This window comes from Agelaius tricolor, unplaced genomic scaffold, assembly GCF_023055355.1.
Source record: "Agelaius tricolor isolate 1412-34295 unplaced genomic scaffold, bAgeTri1.0.p SCAF_127, whole genome shotgun sequence".
Taxonomy (NCBI): Eukaryota; Metazoa; Chordata; class Aves; order Passeriformes; family Icteridae; genus Agelaius; species Agelaius tricolor.
In genome coordinates, this window is record NW_027269387.1 from 114,323 (window position 1) to 125,945 (window position 11,623).

The 11,623-nt window shown below is 53.4% G+C and overlaps 1 protein-coding gene across 2 annotated transcripts; it reads right to left on the reverse strand.

Annotated features, from left to right (window-relative positions):
• Positions 1 to 395: 395 nt before the first annotated feature.
• ZNF692 (zinc finger protein 692) lies at positions 396 to 8,303 on the reverse strand. 2 transcript variants are annotated; one of them, XM_071420181.1, is made up of 13 exons: positions 8,025 to 8,303; positions 7,317 to 7,621; positions 6,530 to 6,714; positions 6,405 to 6,436; positions 5,703 to 6,065; positions 5,423 to 5,471; positions 5,177 to 5,329; positions 4,734 to 4,862; positions 2,348 to 2,401; positions 2,053 to 2,131; positions 1,856 to 1,970; positions 1,477 to 1,576; positions 396 to 982 (listed from the first exon to the last, which is right to left on the reverse strand). In XM_071420181.1, the coding sequence occupies exons 2-13, from the start codon at positions 7,338 to 7,340 to the stop codon at positions 631 to 633; spliced, it is 1,635 nt and encodes a 544-aa protein (XP_071276282.1). In that variant the 5' UTR covers positions 7,341 to 7,621; positions 8,025 to 8,303; the 3' UTR covers positions 396 to 630. The 2 variants fall into 2 exon arrangements, with proteins under 2 accessions (XP_071276282.1, XP_071276283.1); XM_071420182.1 differs by lacking the exon at positions 6,405 to 6,436 and having other exon boundaries at positions 5,703 to 5,809; positions 8,025 to 8,301.
• Between the last annotated feature and the right edge of the window lie 3,320 nt (positions 8,304 to 11,623).

Sequence of the window (11,623 nt, forward strand, 5' to 3'; positions counted from 1 at the left end):
CCCCAGCCTGCTGGGGTGGAGCACTGAGGGGTTTTGGGGGCACTTGCAATTCACTAAATGGTCCCAACTTGGAGCTTCCAAGTATCTCTAAGTCCAAATTCTGGTTTAAATCAGAGTTTTTACATGTTTAAATCAGAGTTTTTAAATGAAAGTTTAACGGAGAAGTTTGAAGCACTGGGAGCTCCCGGTTTTGGGGCACACCCCACTGGGCATTGCCTTTCATCCCAGTCTGGGGGCACAGACTCACTGGGATCTCCCTCTCATCCCAGTTTGGGTACCCAATTCCTGGGTTTTCGTGTCTCCACCCCCTCTCCAACCCATTTACCTGTGTCCAAACCACCCAAATATCACTTTCCTATCTTTTTTTTCCATAAAAATCTGACACCAAATCCCACTTTTGCCCAAAATAAGTCTTTATTAAGGATCGACTTATGGCAATAATGCTGGGCTTGAGGGAAGCTGGGATTTGGCAAAAAAAAAAAAGGGATTTGGCTGAAAAACTGGGATTTCATCTAGGATTTGGCTGAAAAACTGGGATTTTGCCTGTCCCATGTATTTTTGGCACCTGGAGGGTCCAGCATCATCCCAAGTTTTGCTCCAGCCCCCAAACTGGGGCGGGGGATGAGCCCTCTAGGACCCCTCCTCACCCCTCCCCTGCCCTTGGGGTGGCTCCCCCCCAACATCCCCCACCCCAAACTCCAGGGGGGCCCTCCCTGTGTCCCCCCCAGGCCCCAGCACAGCCCCCAGCAGCTCCAGGGCCTCCATGGGCCCGGGGGGCTCCGGGGGCTGCTGCTGGGGCCCCTCGGGCTGGCGCAGGCCCCCGGGGTGGCTCTTGCTCTTGTGCGCGGTGACGTTGTCCCGTTTCTCAAACCTCTTGCCACAAATGTCACAGGGGAATTGGTAGAAGGAGTCGGCGTCGTGTTTCCTCATGTGCCAGTTCAGGGAGGCTTTCTGGCGGCAGGTGAAGCCGCAGATCTCACACCTGGGGGAGATTTTAGATTTTGGAAGGAATGAAAAACCCCAGGGAGAACTGGCCCTGCCATGCTCGGGGCTGGAACGCGCCAGGGCTGAAGCTCCAGTGCTCTCCTGGCATGAATGGCTTGGACATGGGTTCTGTTTCAGCTCATTAAGCTGTGCCTAATTAAACACCACCCTGGAGCTGCTGGGTCTGGACACAGCCAGCTCCAAGGGCAGAAAGCTCGGGAGGAATCTCAGCCTGGCTTTTGGCTGGAGGAGCTGATTTTGGCTTGAAAAGGGTGGCAAGAGACTCTGAGGCTGAGCAGAGCTGCAGGTATGGGACTGGGATTTACTGGGTCTGGGACTTAATGGGAAATTGGAAATGCGACTGGGATTTACTGGGAAATTGGAAATGCGACTGGGACTTACTGGGAAATTGGAGATGGGACTGGGATTTACTGGGGGGATGGAACTGGGACTGGGACTTACTGGGAAGTTGGAAATGGGACTGGGACTTACTGGAGGGGCTTCTCCCCGGTGTGGATCCGTCGGTGGATGATCAAATTGCTGCTGGTGCGGAAGGAGCGTGCGCAGAACTCGCAGATGTAATCCCGCTTGTCTGGGAGGAAAAGAAAAGGGATCGGGGGCTGATCCAGCCTGGAAAAATCATCAGGATGTGCTCTGGGAGCTGGGAGAATTCCCAGCATGGGAATGGAGAGGATAAGGGAGAGATTCTGGGAGCAAAGGGCAGCAGTGAAAGCTCCCAGGGGTGGGAGTTTGAGAATGAGTGGGGAAGGGGGTACAGGAGGTGGGAATCCGATGGGAGCAGGTGGAATCCAGACAAAATTCTGGATTACACCAGGGAGGTGCAATTTCCCCCTGGAAATGCCCCTCTCACCACTGTGCAGCTTCTCGTGCTCCTTCAGGTGTTTCTTGAAGTTGAAGGATTTCCCACAGGTGGGCTCAGAGCAGGTGAAGGTTTTCTGGTGCATGTGCTGGTACTTCTGGTGGTGCTGCCAGGGGAAAAAAAACCCAATTCCAGCTCCCAATTCCAGCTCCAGGAGACCCCACCCAGGCTCCCCAGGTGCTGCTCACGTTCAGGTACTGGCGGTTGGAGAAGATTTTGCCACAGCCTTCGAAGTCACACAGGAGGATCTCATGCTTTGCTGCCTTCCTGACAGGGAAAACACAGGAAAAAATCCTTATCAGGAAGGAGGAGGAGGTGTGGAAAAGCTTTGGGATGTGGATCTGCCCCCAGCTCCCTCCTCCTCCTCACCCACCCGTGAAATCATTTAAAATGAAGCAAAAAAAACCCTTCCAGAGATTTCTCCTGCCCGTCCTGCTCTTCCTGGGAGCTTCCCTGGCCCCTTCCCTCCTCTTCCTCAGGTACCTGATCCTCTTGGGGCCGATCTGAGCCACGTCCTTGTCACTCGCCCGTGGCTGCCTGCAAGAGGAAAAAGCCGTTTTCAGCCAGGCCCTGCTGTCCCCTCACTGTCCCCAGAGCCAAGGTTCCCCAGGAAATCCTACATTAAATCATCCTCAGGACCAGCACTTCTCCCCTTTCCACCCCGTGGACCAGCAGGACACGCTGGAACAAACACATTTCAGGCGTTTAAAATAAGAATAAATTCTTTATTGCTTGTTACAAAACCCTTTTCACATGGTTTGGACGCATCCCAGGACACTGAAATTGGCTCCCAGCCTGGCTGGATCTATAATTCATCCATAGATCCCTGGAAACAGCAGCTATTCCTGGCTGTCACCCTGGAATTAAGGAAAGATCCATTAAAAAGTGGATTAAAGTGGGGTTTGGGGAGGGGAAATAATGGGACAGTGAGAGATGCCAGTGCTCAAGCATGGGTTCAACCTGGGGATTTGTCCCAAATCTCTTGAAAACAGGTTTTTTATCAGCTCAGGTTGACTTTACCTGGGTAAGGGAGAAGAGGAGAACCCCCTTGACATCTGTGAGGTCCAGCTTTGCTCATACACCAGGATTTTATCTCCCATTTTCAACTTGCTGTGACAAAAGATGGGGGGAAAATGAACCAAAATATTAAAAATCTGACCTGTGTCACCAAGCTCAGCCCAAAAAGAGCTTGACCTAAAGCTTAGGCTTGGCTTTGGGAGAGGGCAGAGAGCTGCAAGCCCCTCAGAAAAGCCACCAGCCTGCAGATAAAACTTTGGACACATTTGGAGACCATGGCATTTGGGATGGAAATCGGGCAGAACCCAAAGAACACCAGGAAAATTTTCACATTTAATTCACTTTTGGCCCCAAAAAGAATGGCCCAGATGGAACACAGACTTTTCTACCCTCTCAGGGGATTTGGGAGCCTGGGATCTGCAATGCCAGGGAGAGGGGGAGAGCAAATTCCAGCCTTACCTTCACTGGGATTGGGTCTCCAGGAAGGGTGGTCCCTCTTCCAGCCACGTCTGGGGTGGTTCTGGAGCTGCTGGGAGAGGGGAGGGCATTCAGTGTCCCCAAGAAAAGCAAGATCCAAAGGGATCAATCAAAGCTGTGAGGGACAGCACTCACCTGGGGAAATGCTTGGGATGGGGCAGACGGAGGAGTTGTGGCTGATTCCAGGAAAAAATGGGGGGATTTTACCCCCTTTTTGTGTCAAAAGTGTGAGAAAATCCATCCAGCTGAGGTGTGTTGGATCTGAGGCCGTGCACAGACCAAGCCCCAACCAGACCTCCCTTGTGCAAAGCCCCAGTGAAGCCCTGAGGGCTGATTTAAGCTTTTTTTTAGCACAAAACATTGAATTTTGTGTGTCTGGAAAGGAGAGCTGGCAACACTGGGCCGCAGAGCTGCTGGAGAAACCTTGGATCCATCAGTGGAGGAGGCTGTGGTGGGATTGATGGATTTTAGGGTGTTCCAAAAAATCTCCAGTCTTTTGGAGGCTTCAGTGCCCACCACGGGTCTGGTTCAGGGGCTCTTCATCCCCCTCCATGGCAGCTTTGACTGCCTCTCCTTGTTCCCTGAGCACCCACAAGGGACAGGGTGCAGGCTCACGAAGCCCCTGCAGTGATGTTTGTGAGCCAAACCCCTATTTGCACCCCAAAAAACCAAGAAACATCTCTGCCCTACTGTCAGCAGAGTCACGGGGAGGGCTGGAACCCCCCCTTGGGGACACAGAGCTCTTGTCCCGTGGCCAACGGCACTGGACACTCCCAAGATTGTCATGGAAATATTTTAGGAAAAATCTTTTTGCTAAGAAATTTTCTCCTGAGAAGCTGAAAAGCCTCAGAAAGGAAATGTAAACAACAAACTGCTGCTGTGGAATGCAACAAGTGCATCTTTGATTAGTTTCATGTAGCTGTTTTTAATTAATGGCCAATCACAGTCCAGCTGTCTCAGACTCTCTGGTCAGCCACAAGATTTTATTATCACTCCTTTCTATTCCTTACTAACCTTCTAATAAAATCCTTCCTTTCTATTAGTATAGTTTCAACATTCCATTTTCTTTTAATATCATATATATCATAAAATAATAAATCATCCTTCTGAAACATGGAGCCAAGATTCTCCATGTTTCTATTCTTTTAGTATAGTTTTAACATGTAATTTTAATATAATATATATAATAAAATAATAGATCAGCCTTCTGAAACATGGAGTCAAGATTCTCCACGTTTCTATTCTTTTATTATAGTCTCAACATATCATTTTCTTTTAATATCATATGTATCATAAAATAATAAAACAACCACACAAGATGATGCCTCTGGCCCCCTCCCCTCATCCCTTCACCTCGGTGGCTGCCGTGACTCACCTGACCTGTCCACTTTTCTCCTCCAAGGGTCCAGGGCTGGGCAGGGGCTGCTCCAGCAGGGGCTGCTCCTCCTTGATGGGCTTCCTGCGAGCCTTGGGCTGGCCCTGGCGTCGCTGTGGCTCTGAATCGCTGTCAGGGGCAAACAGAAGGGTGGGTGAGGGCGTTTGGGGGCTTGAGGGGGCAAGAGATGGGTTGGATGTGGTAGGGAATGAGTTGGTTGGACATGGTTAGACATGGGTTAGTCATGGACATGACTTGGTTGGACACGGCTGGACATGGGTTGGACACGGCTGGACATGGGTTGGACACGGCTGGACATGGCAAAGACCCTCCCCCGGGGTGGATGAAGATGCCTCTCCAAAATTCTGTGCCCTTTGACCCCAGAAATCCCTGATTTTAACCCCACACGGACACAATTCCCAGCTCCTCCTGGCTAATCCCACCTGTCCAGGGATGGGTGATAGTTCTCATCACGCAGGTCATCCGTGTAGGCCAGGTCATCACCCTTGGCAAAGTCCTCATCCTCCTCCTCTTCCTCTCGGGGCTCAGCTCCCGGCTCTGCATCATCCCCCGGGATGGAGCTACTGGACAATGACCTGGACAAGCACAGACCAAGATTGGGGAAACAGGGATGGGTCAGACAGGGACAAATCACCAGGGGATGGATGATTGTGGGTGCCACCACTCACCTCTCACCAGCTGCTGCCACAGGCCCCGGTTCCAGTGACACCTGAGGGGCTGGAAGGGGACAGGAGGGTGGTGAGGAAGGGCTGGGAGAGGTGGAGAGTCGGGAAGGATGGGGGTGTTGGAGAGGCCTGGGGTTGGGGCAGATCCTGCTGGGATGGTGGTGGAACTGGAACTACCCTAGGGAGAACCTAGGGTGGAACTGGAACTAGAACTGGGAGCAGGGCTGAAGGTGGGGGCAATCAAGGGTAGCTGAGGGCAGAAAGGTGACCTGGAGGAGCTCACCTGTGCCACCACCATCACCATCTCCCATCTCCTGGCCCCGATCCCCATCACCATGGGGTGACTTGGCCGTTCCCTCCTCTCCAGCCTCCTTGGAGCCCAGCGTGGCCCTGCGGAGCGAACGCCGGCGCTCAGCGCCCGGGGAGGGGGCGCACCCCTGGGCCGGGTGACAGGAGGGGCTCTTGGGGACCCCGGAGCCACCCCAGGAGAAGCGGTGGCCGGCCACACACTCCCAGACCAGCGGAGCTGCCGTGCTGCCAGCTGCTGGCAGCTGGATGTCGGGCACAAAGCCGCACTCCTGGCCGTGGCCGTGGGACAGTGCGACCAGGCGCTGCAGGGCGGCTGGCTGGAGCCGCTCCGGCTCTCCTGGGAAAACAAAGAAACCTGTGAAAAACAGCCCCAAAATGGGGTTATGTGGGGCAGGTGGGACACCTGCAAGGCCCTGTCCTCAGGCTCTCGGGGTTGTCCTTGTTAAGGGAAATTGTGAAACAGCTTCCCAACAAAGAGGTGGGGATCGGAAAAACTGGGAAGGCCAAAAACTGGGGATGCCAAAAATAGGGAACACGGAGGATTTGCCTGGTGCTTGGCGGGGTGAGCAAACCCAAGAGCAGCTCCAGGTGCTCCTCCAGCACCCAACCCAAGAGAAATCCTCCATCTGGATCCAAACCACTGGATGCCAACACAGAACAGGGAAGGGAAGCTCACCTGTGCTCCAGGTGCAGCCGTACGAGCTGTACCTGCACGGGAAGACAGAGATGAGCAGGCAAAAAACCCAGATTTTTTTCCCATCAGAGGCGGGTTTTTGTGGGTTTTTTGCCCCCGCTGCTGACCTGTCGAGGAGGAACTGGGCCAGCTGTGAGTGCAGGGCGAAGCCGAGCTGCTCCTTGAGGCGACACCAGCGCTCCAGGTGCCCCCCGATGCGGATGCGGCACTTTGAGCGCCGCGCGTCCAGCTCCCGGCGCTTCTGCCGCCGCACGGACTCCGGGGCCGGGGGGCGACCCCCGCGACCCCCGGGCTGTGGGCACACGGGGGCGTCAGGGGGGGGACACGGAGCCTCGAGGGGTCGGGTGGGGAGTTTGGGGTGGCTCCATAGGGGAGTCTGGGGGTGACGCCTGGGAAGGGGACACGGGGATGTGCTGGGGGGGTGACAGGGAACACGGTGGGGACTGACAAAGGGTGGCATCATGGGGGGGGATTGGGTAAGGAATTGGGGTCCCCTGGCCCCACAGGGGGATTATGGGGGGACACAGGAGGTGGCCTGGGGACATGGGAGGGGGAGGAGTTTACAAGAAGGGGGGCGGGCACTTCCCCCAAGCCCCACCTCCCGAGGCCTCGCCCCTCGTCTTGGCCCCGCCCACACAGCGCCCGTTAGGGCCTCGCCCACACCCCTATTAGTCACGCCCAATTCAAACCACCCCCCTTTAAGACCCGCCCACTCCCGCCGTTTCCCTCGGTCCTCCCCCCCCCCCCCCCTCCCCGTCCCCCCCTGCCCGTTCCCGCCGCCGGGCCTTAAGGCGGAAGGGGCCACAGGAGAGCGGAGACGGGCGGAACGCGGAATGCCCGCGGCTCCATCGCGCTCCCGGCGCCCTCTCCGCCCCCTCCCCGCCATCCGCGAACCTCTTGCGCCGCTCCGGGCTCCATCCCGCGCCGAGAGGGCCCCACCCCAGGCCGTGCCCACTTTAAGAGCCGCCGGGCCCGCCCCGCTCACGGACCGCAGAGAAGATGGCGGAGGCCCCGCCCCGCCGTGCGTGCGCGGGAGCCGCGGAGGCCGCTGGGAGATGTAGTCCGGCCGCTGGGCATGGTGGGAAACTCCCGCATGCGGATGGGGATGGACATGGGGGGGTTACAGGGGTGTGGCGGTGTTCGCAGGGGTGTCCCAGGATGAGGGAAGAGATGACTCCACGTTTCAGAAGGCTGATTTACTATATTATAAATAAATGATATACTAAATATATAGAAATATATTTAATTATATGTACTTATATATATATACTTATATATCTATAATATATATAAGCATAAAATATATACTAAATATATATAATATATATTTATATACTATACTATATAATATATAGTAAATATATATAATATATATTTAATCATATATATAAAAATGATGTATTATATATTAATATGATGTATATAAATGTAGAAAACGATTAAAAGAAAATTACGTATTAAAACTGTACTAAAAGAATAGCAGAAAGGATTTCATCAGAAGGCTAGCAAGGAAAGGGATAGAATGATAATAAAAAACTCACTCCTCCCTTCACCCCTTCCCATCCCGGGTCTGCTCCATCCCAAACTTTCCCCACTGCCCACCGGCTACTCCCTGCAGCAGCACGTGGGAGCCCAAACAGGATCTTTGGGAGACACACAGACATTGCAGGCTGAGGGGTAAAGATGGGGGGGGCTTGACAGGTGGAGAGCTGACACTGAGGGTTAGGGGTGCAAAGGACACAGGGTATCAGGTAGGGTTAGGATACAGGTGCAACCCTAATGGTGGGCTGGATGGCGTGGCCCCGCCGCCTCCTGCAACCACGGACGTCCCGGCGTTCCCTTCCACGGCCGTAGCCGCAGCCCCGTTCCCGTTCCCGCACCTCTGCCACCTCCCGCACCCCCCGGCCCCCCCGTCTGCCATGATGACTGCCCACGCTGCCCTAGTGACGGAACCCACGCATGCGCAGTTGGTACAACCCCAGCACCAGCGATATCACTCCGCGCCGACTCATCGAACCACAGCGCTGCTCCCGGGATCAGCCGCACGCATGTGCAGTTCTATCTCCAGGGCCCCGCCGCCACCCCCCACTGCTTTCGCCGCAGCTTTGGCACAGCGCGGTCCCCGTTCCGAACCGCTGCGTGCCGCTGTCCAGCCACAGCCGGCATCCCTGTGCCCTGTCACGCCACTTCTGCCGCCACCGGGTCTATACACGGCACCACAGCAGGCGAAAACTGCAGCGCCTTGCATATATCCTTCCGCGCCTCACAGAAAGATGGTTCGTGTGTCCTTTAATATCATATGTGCAAATATTTCCAATCTGCATTCTGCCTTATCAGAAGGTTAATTAATTACTTTATTATACTATATTACATTACATCTAAACCCTATCTGCCAAGTACTCAACCCTGCACACACCGCACACAACTCATGACTGTCACCCAACAGTCCCGACACGCACAGACGCTTGGCCCTGACAGGCCAAGGAAACTAAACACCATCACTTTGGGTAAACAGTCTCCACGTTGCATTCTACTTTGGCACAAAGACAGGCACAGCAAATGAGATCAGAATTGTTTTTCCTTCCTCTGAGGTTCAGAGAATGTGAATCCCAGAAATATTCTTGGGGAGAATTGTGCCTTGCTTTTCTCTCTGAAATGTGGTGACAGGTGCCCCCTTGCCTCCAGGGCGAAGAATCACGGAATGGTTTGGGTGGGAAGGGACCTTGAAGATTTATCTTTAATTTATCCAACACTTCAACAGGCAAGAGGGGGCTCATCTGCTTCAGAGCTGCTTGCTTTTCTCACACCTTTCACAAGCAAAGCCTGAAGCAAACCCTCCCGAGTTGCCCTATCGACCAGGGGACCCCTCAGCACTCGGCAACAGCTGCCGGCAAAACCTCAAACTTTTACTCACACAGGGACGAGGCTGTGCACTCGGTCGTAACCCAGATTCTCTTTTTCCAGCAGTAGCCTTGAACTTCCTTTGTTCTCTCTACAGGCCTTTTTGCAAGCACACCGATTAACAGACTACACAAGTTTCACCAGCAGACTTCAGCTAAATGCAAAATTGGTTTCTACCCCAAGTAAAATTTCCAGCTACCTTTCTCACCTGCGATGTTTGGAATTTTAGGAGGTGGCAGCCCACTGGAGATCAAAGGTCCTGGGCAGGGTGCAGGCCCACGGACACAGATGCCATCCCTTTCCAAGGGAAACAAAACTCATCACCCCAGTTTCCTTACATCAGTTTGCCAAAGACGTTCGGCACTCCCAGGTCACTCAGAGTTCTCGTTGGCTGCAGACTCGGTCTTGGAGTTACGGAGTTACGCTTCCTCCTAACAACTCTAATAAAAAGGTAGCAATGATGTTTGTGGTCTAGAGAGTGACAGGTAGGAGTTGGGGGCTGAGCAGTTTTTTAGGGGTTTTTTAGGGTTTTTCTCATGGCTTTAAAAAAGGATATTTTAGGGCTTTTTTGGAGGAGTCTTCCAGGAAATTTCTGGGAACATTTAGGATACTTTTAGGGCTTTTTCAGGGCTTTAAAAAGATTTTGTTAGGGTATTTTAAGGGCTTTCTTAGTACTTTTAAGAATTGTTTGGGGGGGGGGTTTGGATGTTCTTGGGGTTTTTTAGGACTATTGAGGGTATGTGGAGGACTTTTTAGGGCTAGGGTATTTTTAGGGTTTTTGAGGGAATTTTTAGGCTTTTTTAGGGTCTTATCAGGGCATTTTAAGGATTTTTGGGGTATTTTTAGAGCTCTTTTGGGACTATTTAGGGTATATTTAGGGATTTCTAAAGGTTCTTTGGGGATTTTTAAGGGTTTTTTTAAAAGTATTGTATTTCCAGTGTATTCTAACAGCATTCTGTGGCTATTTTTAGGTTTTCATGGGGTTTTTAGGACATTTTGAAGATTAGGGGGTTCTCAGGGAATTTTTAGGTTTTTTTAGGGTTTTTCATGGCACAACACATGGAGGCTGAGGGGCAGCTTGAGGGGCACTGTGGGGGCTTGAGGGTGACAGAGGCTGGGAGCTGAGGGAGGAACAGGGAGAGGGGACAGCGGGTGACACACAGAGATGCTGAGGGTGGCAGGGGCAGCTGTAGGGTGACACAGAGAAGCTGGGGGCTGAGGGGCAAAGGAGGGGGGTCAAGGGTGACACACAGGAGCTGAGGGCTGGGGGGGCAGAGGGACCGGTTGAGGGGTAAAGGGAGAGGGCTTGAGGGCTGGACAGTCCAGTGGAGATCAGGGGTACAGGGTACAGCTGTACCACCTCTCACCCCAGCCCTAACCTCAGCCGAAGCAGCCCCCCTAAAAACAGCCTTTTCCCCCAACAGCAGCACAACCCAGCAACCCTAACAGCGAGACCAGACAGCAACCCTCACACAGCAGCACAATGACAGAACCCTCAGAGGACAACAGACCCACTGCAAAAAGGTAGAGGCGACATCTGTGGGCTAGACAGCAAGAGGTAGAGTTTGGAGACTGAGCATGTCTTTGTGAGGCTTTTTTTCCAGGACTTTTAAAGGTATTGAGGGGATTTTGGAAGGGACTTTTCTGGGACTTCTTAGGGTATTGTTGGGGCTTTTTCAAAGCCATTTTATGAGTCTTTATAGCATATTTGGAAGATTACGGTCAGGGTCAGAGGAAACACCCTCTGAAAAGGCAGAGTTTTAGGACTGCAGTGGAATGCTTTAGCAAGGGGCCAGCGGTGGCACAGCGGGTTGGGTCCCACGCTGCCAGTCCGAAGGTTGTAAGTTTTAGACCCAGCTAAGTTGTTGTGGTTAGGGTTAGATGCTCTCAGCTTTGGTCTGGGAGAACTTCTGCACAGAAAAACTCACCCCCCGCGTTTCCCGACGCCAGTTTGCAGGAGGTGCTCGGCACTGCCAGGGCAGCCCAAGTTCCCGATGGGGGCAGCTTTGCTCCCGGAGAAATCCTGCGCCGGCCCTCTTCCCCGTAAAGCCAAACTCAGCCCCGCTGCGCGTCGACGTCCATTCGCAGGAGGCACGTGGCGCTCCAAGGGCGGCAAGAGTTCTCGGCGTCGGCAGCCGCGGTCCGTGAGAAATCGTTCTCTGCAGTTTTGGAGGCCGAGTTGCAGTTTCGGCCACGGGCACACAGAGAATAAAGACGGTTAATTTCCTTAGAAAGGAAAGTCTGGCAGCCCATGGTTTAAGGGGCAGACGAAGGGCTGTGCAGGGGAAGGAACTCCTCAC

Excerpts from the sequence above, each read along its gene's own strand:
- ZNF692 (XM_071420181.1), bottom strand. The coding sequence starts at position 7,340 with ATGGAGCCCGGAGCGGCGCAAGAG. Across the intron at positions 1,577-1,855 it reads GCACGAGAAGCTGCACAGTG|ACAAGCGGGATTACATCTGC; the intron begins GTGAGAGGGGCA and ends TTTTCCTCCCAG. Across the intron at positions 983-1,476 it reads ACCGGGGAGAAGCCCCTCCA|GTGTGAGATCTGCGGCTTCA; the intron begins GTAAGTCCCAGT and ends AATCTCCCCCAG.